Below are 13,719 nucleotides of genomic sequence, written 5' to 3'. Positions count from 1 at the left end.
TTTTATGCGAGTAAAGTCGGATAAAAAAAATGCCACGACAGGCCTGATGGAAACAGCACATTTGTCGGTAAACTTTCCAAATTTCGATAAAACTAAATATGCTAGACAAGGTGGGATCTTTTTCTGTCTGTAAAATGAATTATGCGAGAAATATCGGTGGAAACGCATTTATGTGCAAATATTGATGTAATAACTGTCATATAGAAGTACATTTGGAGTCATGTGATATTGTGTGGTCCTCCCACTACGACTCAGGAAAGCTTGCAGTTTATTAGGCTATATGAAATAAATGATACACTTCACAGGGTGGTGAAAGTGCACGGTGATGAGCCTTTCCAATAAATATTAAGGGTCTTATTCTGGTGACATGATGATCGATGCTTGGCTGCCGTTTGACAAATACAAATAATCACGCTCTTATCCGTAATAATCTCATCATGTAGACTAGCCTACCTGCAAACTGTTGGCTAGAGCGCACGTGCAAAGACCAGAGATTCGCAATATAACGCAACATTTTTTTTTTAAAACAGCAAATGCGACGGAAACCCATTTAATTTGTATTTAATGGTAATTAAATCGCAAAAGTTGTTTTTATGTGCACTACGTCATCACGCACAGACTGATATCCGCAACAAGTCAATGTGATGGAAACATCTCTGGTGGGAATGTGCACATATTGTTTTAATGCGGATTTTAGAATATTCGCATGAAAATCTGTCACCAATAGGATGGATACCTAGCTATTGAGTGAGACAGAATCAGAAAGTCAAATGATTGATGTGGAAATAGTAGAATATTAGCTATAAAGGGTATGGTGAACTCGAAGTACTGGGTGTTAGTTGCATTTAAAGATCAGAAGGGTGCTGTTAAAAGCAATGCAAAATATTTTAGGTGGAAACTGCTGAAAGTGTTGATATTACAATTAAACTAAAGTGCTTTGACATGTAAAGGATTGACCCCGGCTCATTTACATGTTACTGATATTTACCTGTTCACCAGAACAGGTCAATATTCCAACTAAAACCTTTAAGTGGTAAATTGAAACTTTAGAAACTGATTTTACATAAAAAAAATATGAGTATGTCCTTTTGTATCATCTGTAGCTTAGATCGATGTGAGCTGTATCCTGGCCTCTTGAAAGACTGATTTTTGAAAGTGTCATGATACTGATAAAAACATGGAATGGGTGAAATGCTTTCAGTGCCTTCTTTTGATTTCCAGATAAATAGGGAAGATGGGGGTGATATTCATCCCCTGTGATGAAACAAGAAAACAACAAAGACTTGTGCTACAAGTTGATACAACTAGGAGCTCTAACTACAGAAAATATGTACATGCATTCTAATATATATCCTTTAGCATGTTTTCATATGTAAAAGTATTTAAAAATACAAAACAAAATATACAGCTAATCCAAAATACACTATTAAATCTCCAGGTTCGCTGGCTTCACAGAGACATTCAAAAATACAATAAAACCAGACTTTACAGTTGGGTCGGTTACCACAGCAACAAAACAACTGAACCAGGCAAAGAGAAGAAAAAGGAAAGCAAGATGGTGTAATAATGAGAGGTAGAAAGAGAGGGCAGGAGAGAGACTGGGGGCAGTTCAGTCGTCACCACTGTCGCTGCCTGACTCGCTCAACTGGAGGTCATTCCCTGTGGACACACCAACACACACATTACTACATTGCAACCACAACCTAAAGACTTCTATCAAGAGATAAATGATTAGTAGTAATCCCAACGTAGAGTGCTGCCCTGGTACTCACTGAGCGTGTTCATCAGCTGGTTGCTGCCCTGTTGCCTGTCTGCTCCTCCGTTGACCACGGGGTTGGGGGAGGACTGGATGTGGGGGAGAGGGAGTGGGACAGGTTGGGGATGAGGGGCGTCATGCTCCCCATCACTGCTGGAGCTGTCGTCCCCACTACCAGAGCCACTGGCAGAGTCAGATGAGCTGCTGCCGCTACTGCTGCTCATTTGTTCAATAACATCCACCTCCGCTCGCAGCTCTGTGCCAGGCCAGGAGGTGGCGACAGAGTCAGTACACAGACAAAGTCAATAGAGAAACAAGAATGATCACTGGGTAAAAGTGGTGGCAACACATGAAGAGGCTCACCTCTCTTGATGTCATCTAGCTGGGGCTCAGGGGAGGGGTTGTCCTTGGAAGGGGAGGGGGAGGTCTTGGCCCCTGCACCAGGCTTAGTGGGGGCACGGAACTGCGCTGGAGGCTGGGTGGCAGTGGCACGCACCGACTGTTGCTCAATCCTGGCCTGGATCTTACTGCTGCCCTCCGCTCTGAAAAACAAAAGTCAACAGCTGCACATGTACTGTCACAAATTATCTGCAAAACACACTTCTCCTAAAGGTTCATTGTTACTATGCATTTTTGAGACAGTGTTTTGGTTAACACCTGGTTTTCTTGACCTGGATACTGCTGCTCAACTTCTCCAGCATGTACTCCCCAGTGTCATGATTGATGATAAGAACACAGTCTTTCTGATATGGCCGCTTATTCCCTTTGAATACTGTCATGGGTGGTGTAGAGCCCTACGCACAACACAATAACAAGTATCATGATCAAGTACACAGTTTGCTTTCATCTTTCTGCAGTGTAGTTATCAGAAATAACTTTTGTCATTGTACAGCACAGGCAAAAGAACACAGTTGAGTAACAATGACTAAAAAACACCCACTCTTACTGGAATGTGAGGTAATGTGATGGTGACTTCCTCTCCTTTACCGACTTGCAACTCTCCCTCGCAGCTTGTGTCAATTGAAGCTGGTTTGAAATCATCTACAAGTGAGAAAGAGTGAGAAAGGTAATTATGTCAGAAATACTACTTACCTGTCCAAAATTGTAATCAGTAACCTAACTTTTGGATTAGGCAAACTCAGTAACGTAATCTGATTACTTTCCCTTTAAGGGGCATTAGAAGAAGTAAAAAAGGACCCATCAAATGCATTTGGTGTGTCATCATAGTGGTCTCTGACTTGTGGTCAGACTAGCTCAGGTGGAACAACCTTAAAATTAAAAAACTTATTCAGGATTGGTGGGTCCCCTACGGGAACGGTTGAGCTAACATAGGCTAAAGCGATTAGCATGAGGTTGTAAGTAACATTTTCCAGGACATAGACATATCTGATATTGGCAGAAGCTATTAGCTATTACAGTGAAACAATACCATATGATTGTTTGAGGAGAGTGCACAATTTTGAACATAAAGTTATTAATAAACAAATTAGGCACATTTGGGCAGTCTTGATACAACAGTTTGAACACAGATGCAATGGTTCATTGGATCAGTTTAAAACTTTGCACATAGACTGCTGCCATCTCGTGGCCAAAATATACATTTCACCTGGGCTGGAATAATACATTATGGCATTTCTCTTGCATTTCAAAGATGATGGTACAAAAAACGGTTGTTTTTTTCTTTGTATTATCTTTTACCAGATCTAATCTGTTATTTTCTCCTACATTCCTTCACATTTCCACAAACTTCAAAGTGTTTCCTTTCAAATGGTACCAAGAATATGCATATCCTCGCTTCAGGGCCTGAGCTACAGGCAGTTCGATTTGGGTATGTAATTTTAGGTGGAAAAAAAGGGCCCGGTCCTTAAGAGGTTTTTAAACTTTTTTCAGTACTGAATTGAATGTCATTGAGAAAACAGAAAGGTATTAATGTATTTTTTTGCAAACATCCTTTCTGAATTTAAAAGTAATGACCTAGCTAATGTACGCTACCTACGTTTTCAAAAGTATTTGTAATCTGATAGTTTTGCTGGTAACGTTCTATCGTACCGGATTACCGTTAGTTTTTTGTGCTAGCTAACTAACAATAACTAGCTACATTGTTAGGTAACGTTAGCTAGCTGACGAAGATAGTTCGCTAACGTTATCTAACTTACAAACTAAGTTGTGACTAAAGGCGTGACTAAAGTTGGGTATAGTAAAATAAACGTAACATATATTTATATTATAACATATAATAACATATAATATATATTATATTTAATCAATAAAAATTGTCTACTAACATCTGATGGTGTGAAATGATGATTTTGGCCTCTTCTCAAAGCTCTCTCCGAGCTTCAAAACATGTTCTTCTTTGTCCAAGAGCGGATTTGTACTCCCATTCATGACTCTGCTAGAAGTTTAATATTCACATTTATTTAAATTATGGTGCGTTATAAAAGTGAATGATAATAACGTAGTATATAAGATACTTCAGCTAGCTATGCAGCTAGCTAAGCTATTTTGAAAAACAATCCCTACGTCACATGACCACTCCTTTTCCTGTTTGTTCCAGTGCTGAAATGTCACCGATAGGATCTGAGCACCCTAATCGGGTTGACCCCAAAATAAACACCGACAAATCAGCATATTCAGCATATTTACTACATTAGAATTAGTAACGATGTATTATTGTCTATTAGTATAATAATACGATTTTCATTCACACGAATAAGTACAACGTTTTTACTGACTGAGATGAACAGGCCGGAATCATCGTAATCAAACACTGTTCCCACACGGATGAAGAAGACTGCATGCCACACGAGAAGTCTTAGAACATTTATGGAACATTTGCGTTCATAAAAAATGTATGTGAAAATATTTCCTGCATTTTCAATAACAGTCTATCTATCACTATAATGTGTTAGTGCCATCCATTAACATTAGCAAGATAATTTCATGTGGATTGATGAAATAATAGATATGAGGATGTCAAGGAAGTTCTGCTATTAGCTTCTGCCGTTAATTACAGTAGTGCAAGTTATGGCACTATCAAAGCAAGACGACACAGCCAATGTTGTACTCCCTGGAGAGGAACCCAAAGACGGATTGCCATGTCTTACCCCACCTGTCCAAAGCAAAACATCTACTGGCAGGACTTTGAATGAGAAAGAGATGGAGAAACTGACAGGTGACCAGACTTTGGTGTCTGACTTCAAGCAGATGAAGTTGGAAAAGGAGGCACAGAAAAACTGGGACTTGTTTTACAAAAGGAACACAACAAACTTTTTCAAGGATAGGCATTGGACCACCAGAGAGTTTGAAGAACTGAAAGTGTGCCTTGAGGTAAGACGATGGCATAGGAAGTTGTTAGGTTTCCAACTAGGGGTGCATCTCAATAAATTTCTCAAAATGGTACGTTTCTCTCTCAGTTTGAAGCCCAGAAGCTGGTCCTGCTTGAAGCTGGCTGTGGGGTTGGGAACTGCATCTTCCCACTACTGGAGGAAGACCTCAACATCTTTGTCTATGCCTGTGACTTCTCACCACGAGCTGTGGAGTTTGTGAAGGTAAGAAGATGTACCACTGATGACCCAGAGCCAGTGGGACTTTTAACAAAACAACCCTGATATCCATTGTCATTTTCTCTTTGTCCTCAGCAACACTCCCTGTACTGCGCTGAGCGCTGCAGTGCGTTCCAGTGTGACCTGACTAAGGATGACCTGAGGGGTAACGTCCCAGTGGGATGTGTGGATGTGGCCACACTCATATTCGTCCTCTCAGCCATCCACCCAGACAAGATGCAGCAGGCTCTGGACAACATTTACAGGGTGAGACAGGGCCGAGGAAAAGGATGAAACTGCAGTAAACACTTTAAACACCCTCAAAATAACTTGTGACTGAATTGCCATTCTCTGTGTCAGGTTCTGAAGCCAGGGGGCATCATTCTGTTCAGGGACTATGGCCTGTATGACCACGCCATGATGAGATTTAAGGCTGGAAACAAACTGGGAGAGAACTTCTACGTCAGACAGGATGGTACCAGATCTTATTTCTTCTCCAAAGGTCAGTCCATTCCTCTTTCCTCTCCTACATTTTCCTTCATAGTTATTTTAGATTTTTTGGCTTTCTTTATTGTCTTTTTTTTTGTCTTTCGAATTACCCACAAGCAGTAAGCAGTCGTTCTGGTCTCTTCTATGGGACTCTTTCTCTGTTTATACATTTTGAATCATGGTTATTGTCTAATCTTGATTATTGTCCAGTCGTGTGGTCCAGTGCTGCAAGGAAAGACCTAGTTAAGCTGCAGCTGGCCCAGAACAGAGCGGCACGTCTTGCTCTTAATTGTAATCAGAGGGCTGATATAAATACTATGCTGCCAGTCTCTCTTGGCTAAGAGTTGAGGAGAGACTGACTGGATTACCTCTTCTTTTTATAAGAAATATTAATGTGTTGAAAATTCCAAATTGTTTGCATAGTCAACTTACACACAGCTCTGAGACACACACTTATCCCACCAGACATGCCACCAGGGGTCTTTTCATAGTCCCCAAATCCAGAACCAATTCAAGAAAGCATACATTATTATATAGAGCCCTTATTGCATGGAACTTCCTTCCATCTCATATTGCTCAAATAAACACCAAGCCTGGGCTCAAAAAACAGATAAAGCAACACCTCACGGCACAATGCCCTTTTTGACATAGATAGTTTGTGTGTATGCATTGATATGTAGGCTACGTGTGCCTTTAATTTTATTTATGTATTTCTGTCCTTGAGCTGTTCTTGTCTATTAATGTTCTGTATTATGTCATGTTTTGTGTGGACCCCAGGAAGAGTAGCTGCTGCTTTTGCAACAGCCAATGGGGATCCTAATAAAATACCAAATCTGAACGTCTGTGTTTCAGAGCTCCTAGCAGACCTGTTCAGAGGGGCGGGGTTCGAGAGTGTAACCAATGAGTACGTGCTACGAGAAACGGTCAATAAGAAGGAGGGGCTTTGTGTGCCCAGGGTGTTCCTTCAAAGCAAGTTCCGAAGGCCAGACCAATTACAGGGCTCCTGAAGTCCCTTTCCTCAACAAATGTTTGAAACCTTCAAAGGCACAAATGGACTGAAACCTTCATATATAAATGGATATCATTGGACAAAAGCCTACACTGCTGTATTACTGATCAAGTGCTGCTTGTTTGATTATGCCTTTTTATTATCAGAACCGTGGTGGAAAAAGTACCCAATTGTCATACATGAGTAAAAGTAAAGAAACCTTAATAGAAAATGACTCAAGTAAAAGTCACCCACTAAAATACTACTTGAGTAAAAGTTTTTTTTTAAATAGTATAATCAAAAGTAAATGTAATTGCTAAAATATACTTAAGTATCAAAAGTAAAAGTAAATGCTATACATAATTTTAAATTCCTTATTAAGCAAACCAGAAAGCACAATTAGTTTTATTTACTGATAGTTGGGCACACTCCAACACAGACAAACAAACAAAGTATTTGTGTTTAGTGAAGTCTGCCAGATCAGAGGCAGTAGTGATGACTGTGCGTTTTTTTGATAAGTACGTACATTTTACAATTTTCCTATCATGCTAAGCATTCAAAATGTAACGAGTACTTTTGATTGTCAGGGAAAATGGGAGTCAAAAGTTTTTTTAAATCTTTAGGAATGTAGTGAAGTAAAAGTTGTAAAAAATATAAATGATAAAGTACAAATACCCCCCAAAAACTGCTCAAGTAGTACTTCAACGTATTTTTACTTAATTACTTTACACCAATGATAAAACTGTATATGATGGAGAATTTCGAGAATGGTTTGGTTGTGTAGTTTCAGAGTTGTTAGAGTTCCAATACTATTTTTTGCTGCCAACTTTTCCAATCATGTAATACATTTTCTTTACCACAAGGGGGCAACAAAATCTGTAAAAAAAATCTGTAACATCAAGTGCTCCTTGGTTAGTCAAAATAAATATTCATATTTTTTATCCTGCTCAATTTGTTGAATGTTTCCAGTTGATCATGTTTACCTAGCATTCATACACAATGTGCATAGTTGGCAAACCCATGTTGACTTCTAAAAATGTAAAAGTGATGATTTAATGTAGATGTCTTGCACCTACTAATCTCTCGTGGACAGATGCATGTAACATATCTGACACAATTATGCTAGATTTGAGTTCTTGGTGTCTGAGATTATGCACCTTAATGATTTTAAGTGGGCAGGAATTGTTTTAGTGCAATAGTAACAAATCCTGATATTTTAAAATTGAGAATAACTCTGATTTGATGTCTTTAGGCACTGAACAACAAGCATCTGGATTAGTTTTTGAGACCACCTCTTTTTTTTCTGCCCCCCCCCCCTCCAAATCCACCCATCTGTGACACCACAAAGTGACCCCTGACCCTGTAGTAGGATGAGTCAACAGCAAGAAGCTGAAATTGTTAATCACAGGTAATCTTTTCAAAGACCTTACAGGTGTGTGTGTGTGTGTATGTAGGTTTTGTGTGTGTATTTTTTCATGTGGAACTGACCCCACCATGCATTTGCCCTTTCCAGCAGTGGACTGGGTCTGTGTGGGTTTGTGCCATGTCACCTTTGGGAGATGAGACACGTGTCACTCCTTACATCATCAGGAACGGGAGGGCAGCTGTATCCACAGCACACGAGGAGTCTGACATTCAGGGAAATGCCACAACCCCACCAGACACTTGGGGCTCAAAGGCCAGCTCCCTTCTGGCTTTTTATAGCCTATTCTGGGTTTACTGATACAAAGCACTGCTGTTTAAAATGGGTCTGACCATCATTTCAACATCCCGGTACCAAAGTCTTGCATCTACTTTGTTTATTTAACCTGGCAAGTCAGTTAAGAATAAATTATAATTTACAATGACAGCCTACCCCGGCCATTTACAATGACCGCCTACCCCGGCCAAACCCAATTGTGCGCTGCCCTATGGGACTCCCAATCACAACCGGATTCAAACCAGGGACTGTAGTGACACCTCGTGCACTGAGATGCAGTGCCTTAGACCGCTGCGCCACTCAGGAGCCCATTTTAACATCTGTCCACAAGAGATTAGTCTGAGAAAGGCTTTGCACAGTTTCACTGACATTCATCTCTGATAGAGATCTATCATTTCTTTAGAAATTGGGTTGATTTATAGATCAGATAATCAGTGCAGCTCCCAGGTCAGACCGACCCTACCCACTGAGTACAGAACTCAATTCAACGTCTATTCCACCTGGGTTCCATGTAATTTCATTGAAACGATGTGGAAATAACATGTATTCAACCAGTGTGTGCCCAGTGGATAGTGAATAAGCACAGTACCCGCCATTTCCATATCCTGTCAATAGGAAGTCTATAGCAACACAATGAGTCGTTGAGTACACAGGGGCTCCCAGTCCAATTCAAGGTCCCCATCATCACTCATCACCTGTCACCACTATAACGTTCGTGACACAGGTACACACCCTGATCCGTCCTGTACACACACACACACACACACATAAACAAGTGGCGCACGTCTTTCTATGGCGTGACGAGGGGTCTTACTGATGGTCCAGGGGAATCATTATTGTGAGCCTCTACCCCCAATAATGTTCTCTTAATGTAACCCAGTCCACATTCACTCACTGCTATAACACTTGGCACTTTTCCCCTAAACATTTACAGCACTCTGGTCCTTATCAGCCTCTTAGGATCCTTTGTATATGAAGATGCTATAGATGCACCTGGAATGTTTTGTGAGGTGGAGCCCCCACGAGTGTGATATTGCATAAGAGGAATGTGATAGGAGGGATTGCAGGGTATGATTTCATATTTCTCGCCCCCTCTCTTTTTCACTCTCTTATTCAATTGGGCAGAATGTTCCTTGTGTCTCAGAGATAAAATATAGTACATATCTCTATCCTCAATGTTCTGAAGGTTCCACCCTACTCAACGGGACCAACATCCGCCTCTCTTATATTGCTGTCTTTTCCTTTATAGAGAGGGCACTTCCTGTAGAAACACAGGCTCAGGCTGAGGTCAGCTCTGCTCCACAAAGTGGAAGAGAGCATTGAAGAGGTCATAGCCTTCTAGTACTCTATATCTGGAGGGGTTTGACATATCCTGTTATTCAGATTAATTCCTTTGGGTGGACAGAACATGCTGACTGCTGTAGATGACCTTGTGCTTTTGATAGTAGTTACGGTGATGTAAAGTGGGAAGCTGTACGCTTGTGAGATAAGGCTAGTACACTGTTCCCTGTATAATTACCGTGGAAGGGATCCCTTCCTTAATGATATTGATTTAAGTAAAAAAATATATATATATATACACTGCTCAAAAAAATAAATACTAAATTAACATCCTAGATCTGAATGAATGAAATATTCTTATTAAATACTTTTTTCTTTACATAGTTGAATGTGCTGACAACAAAATCACACAAAAATTATCAATGGAAATCAAATTTATCAACCCATGGAGGTCTGGATTTGGAGTCACACTCAAAATTAAAGTGGAAAACCACACTACAGGCTGATCCAACTTTGATGTAATGTCCTTAAAACAAGTCAAAATGAGGCTCAGTAGTGTGTGTGGCCTCCATGTGCCTGTATGACCTCCCTACAACGCCTGGGCATGCTCCTGATGAGGTGGCGGATGGTCTCCTGAGGGATCTCCTCCCAGACCTGGACTAAAGCATCCACCAACTCCTGGACAGTCTGTGGTGCAACGTGGCGTTGGTGGATGGAGCGAGACATGATGTCCAAGATGTGCTCAATTGGATTCAGGTCTGGGGTACGGGCGGGCCAGTCCATAGCATCAATGCCTTCCTCTTGCAGGAACTGCTGACACTCTCCAGCCACATGAGGTCTAGCATTGTCTTGCATTAGGAGGAACCCAGGGCCAACCGCACCAGCATATGGTCTCACAAGGGGTCTGAGGATCTCATCTCGGTACCTAATGGCAGTCAGGCTACCTCTTGCGAGCACATGGAGGGCTGTGCGGCCCCCAAAGAAATGCCACCCAAGACCATGACTGACCCACCGCCAAACCGGTCATGCTGGAGGATGTTGCAGGCAGCAGAGCGTTCTCCACGGCGTCTCCAGACTCTGTCACGTCTGTCACATGTGCTCAGTGTCAACCTGCTTTCCTCTGTGAAGAGCACAGGGCGCCAGTGGCGAATTTGCCAATCTTGGTGTTCTCTGGCAAATGTCAAACGTCCTGCACGGTGTTGGGCTGTAAGCATAACCCCCACCTGTGGACGTCGGGCCCTCATACCACCCTCATGGAGTCTGTTTCTGACCGTTTGAGCAGACACATGCACATTTGTGGCCTGCTGGAGGTCATTTTGCAGGGCTCTGGCAGTGCTCCTCCTGCTCCTCCTTGCACAAAGGCAGAGGTAGCGGTCCTGCTGCTGGGTTGTTTCCCTCCTACGGCCTCCTCCACATCTCCTGATGTAGTGGCCTGTCTCCTGGTAGCGCCTCCATGCTCTGGACACTATGCTGACAGACACAGCAAACCTTCTTGCCACAGCTCGCATTGATGTGCCATCCTGGATGAGCTGCACTACCTGAGCCACTTGTGTGGGTTGTAGACTCCGTCTCATGCTGTTGTTTATTCCATTTGCACAACAGCATGTGAAATTTATTGTCAATCAGTGTTGCTTCCTAAGTGACAGTTTGATTTCACAGAAGTGTGATTGACTTGGAGTTACATTGTGTTGTTTAAGTGTTCCCTTTATTTTTTTGAGCAGTGTATGTTCACAGTCCTACATGTGGCATGGGGCTTATGGTTTAAATAAGTATTGAAGAAACACTGTAGGCTATGCAGTTATAAATGCCTATTGAAATACTTATCCTGATGTCACATTGGTTCTTGATACTCCCACTCCCCGCCTGATCCCTGCCACCCTACTGGGCTGTATACAATATATGTGATCCTCCTAAATGAGGCATGTTAATCTCTGTCGGTGAATGGGTAGCGGATGTATTCCAAGACGGTTTTCCAAACGGGACACGACCCAATCAGATTGGAGCGCTGTAGAAAAAGTCATTGAGCTTTTCCTGACTGGTTGATCTGCTTCCTCCCATCGTCGTGTCTCGTTATTAACACTGTCAGTGAACTGGAGTTCTGACAGGCCCGCTCTAGCTGCTCTGTCCGATGGCTTTAAGGTGAGCAGCCAGACAGTCTGAGTTAAATAACTGTCAAAACAATCACCCCCCTCAATCTGCCCGTCTGCCTGCCAGCCATCCTCTGCTTCTCTCTTTTCCCCTCTGATGCGCATGGGGAATGAAAACAAGGGTGTCTGGATGTGGGTATGACAGAGGGAGAGAAAAAGAGAGAGCGAAAGAAGGAGCAAGTAAGCACCTGTGTTTGTGTTGACTGTATCTGTGTGAATACAGGTCCAAGAGGTGTGTGTTTGTGTTGACTGTATCTGTGTGAATACAGGTCCAAGAGGTGTGTGTTTGTGTTGACTGTACCTGTGTGAATACAGGTCCAAGAGGTGTGTGTTTGTGTTGACTGTACCTGTGTGAATACAGGTCCAAGAGGTGTGTGTTTGTGTTGACTGTACCTGTGTGAATACAGGTCCAAGAGGTGTGTGTTTGTGTTGACTGTACCTGTGTGAATACAGGTCCAAGAGGTGTGTGTTTGTGTTGACTGTACCTGTGTGAATACAGGTCCAAGAGGTGTGTGTTTGTGTTGACTTTGTGTGAATACAGACTGTACCTGTGTGTTTGTGTTGACTGTACCTGTGTAAATACAGGTCCAAGTGGTGTGTGTTTGTGTTGACTGTACCTGTGTGAATACAGGTCCAAGAGGTGTGTGTTTGTGTTGACCTCTACCTGTGTGAATACAGGTCCAAGAGGTGTGTGTTTGTGTTGACTGAACCTGTGTGAATACAGGTCCAAGTGGTGTGTGTTTGTGTTGACTGTACCTGTGTGAATACAGGTCCAAGAGGTGTGTGTTTGTGTTGACCTCTACCTGTGTGAATACAGGTCCAAGAGGTGTGTGTTTGTGTGTGTGGGAGAAAAAGAGGGTGTAATACCTGGATGTAGTCCCACACTGCAGAGATGCTATCCTCCTGTCCTAGCTTTGGGAACAGGCCTGAAGGCAGCACCGTGTCTGAGTACCCTGTACTTACGTACTGTAGCTCACCTTACTATCCACGGCTGTCTAATCACGCACAGCAGCACCGATAAGGACCTCTTATATGCTGAGGTTAATGAACAAAATGGGCTGTTGAACAGAACTGTGTCAGGATAAGGGTCCTTCACTGATGATGTGAATGGGTGCTATTTGCCTATCGAACCATATTAAGTATATCTGGGTCACATGGTGTCTGAATCAGGATGGGACAAACACAGATAACAAGACGTGAACCTAATGGAAGATGAGATTGTATGGGCTCAATAACATTGATATGTCTGTCCTGTCATCATAGTGCACTGCAGTAAAATAACTGGAAATCCAGCATTCTAATGGTAGTTGAATGATAACCGAGCCTTATGTTCTAATGTCAAGCAATTGCACTGATAGGTGTCATTCAAAGCCTCTATCACTTCACAAACTCTTTATAACATTACCACCTACACATTACATTGACATACTGGGCATTCCATTACCTTAGATTGAGAGAAAGTGAGAATTAAAAAGATTTAGGTCAAACATGTCCATGAAGAAAGGGGACAGTTCCACTCAGATGTACAACATCCCAGATGAGTCCTGTCTAACATGATTGGTGAGTATAATATATCTGGTATTTTGGAGTTGGCTAATACAAAGAGGGTATCTGGTTGGGTATTGCTAACTGGTCTATGTGGAATGTAGGGGCAATGAATATCTAAGGGTATTCATTACATACCAATTTCATTCATTATTATCTGAAATCTGTAACATTCTATTTTGGGAAGAAATATATATTAAATACATGTATAAAAAGGTATTGAGTTTCCCAAATTGTATATTCAGCTTGTTATAACTGTTTTACCACAC

At 41.9% G+C, this 13,719-nt stretch overlaps 2 protein-coding genes across 3 annotated transcripts; one reads left to right on the top strand and one right to left on the bottom strand.

Moving 5' to 3' along the window:
* Positions 1-1,403: 1,403 nt before the first annotated feature.
* eaf1 (ELL associated factor 1) lies at positions 1,404-4,279 on the bottom strand. 2 transcript variants are annotated; one of them, XM_024394862.2, is made up of 6 exons: positions 4,042-4,279; positions 2,697-2,797; positions 2,414-2,550; positions 2,120-2,298; positions 1,773-2,012; positions 1,404-1,659 (listed from the first exon to the last, which is right to left on the bottom strand). In XM_024394862.2, exons 1-6 carry the CDS (start codon positions 4,142-4,144, stop codon positions 1,610-1,612), a joined length of 810 nt encoding a protein of 269 aa, XP_024250630.1. In that variant the 5' UTR covers positions 4,145-4,279; the 3' UTR covers positions 1,404-1,609. The 2 variants fall into 2 exon arrangements, with proteins under 2 accessions (XP_024250630.1, XP_024250636.1); XM_024394868.2 differs by having other exon boundaries at positions 2,703-2,797.
* Positions 4,280-4,311: 32 nt separating this feature from the next.
* On the top strand, positions 4,312-7,729 carry LOC112229009 (methyltransferase 6, methylcytidine). The gene is made up of 5 exons (XM_024394879.2): positions 4,312-5,086; positions 5,173-5,307; positions 5,398-5,568; positions 5,662-5,803; positions 6,643-7,729. Exons 1-5 carry the CDS (start codon positions 4,784-4,786, stop codon positions 6,795-6,797), a joined length of 906 nt encoding a protein of 301 aa, XP_024250647.2. The 5' UTR covers positions 4,312-4,783; the 3' UTR covers positions 6,798-7,729.
* Positions 7,730-13,719: the final 5,990 nt, after the last annotated feature.

Source organism: Oncorhynchus tshawytscha, linkage group LG03 (genome assembly GCF_018296145.1).
Source record: "Oncorhynchus tshawytscha isolate Ot180627B linkage group LG03, Otsh_v2.0, whole genome shotgun sequence".
Lineage (NCBI taxonomy): Eukaryota > Metazoa > Chordata > Actinopteri > Salmoniformes > Salmonidae > Oncorhynchus > Oncorhynchus tshawytscha.
The sequence above is the reverse complement of the archived record's forward strand: the minus strand, read 5'-3'. Positions and strand labels throughout refer to the sequence as shown.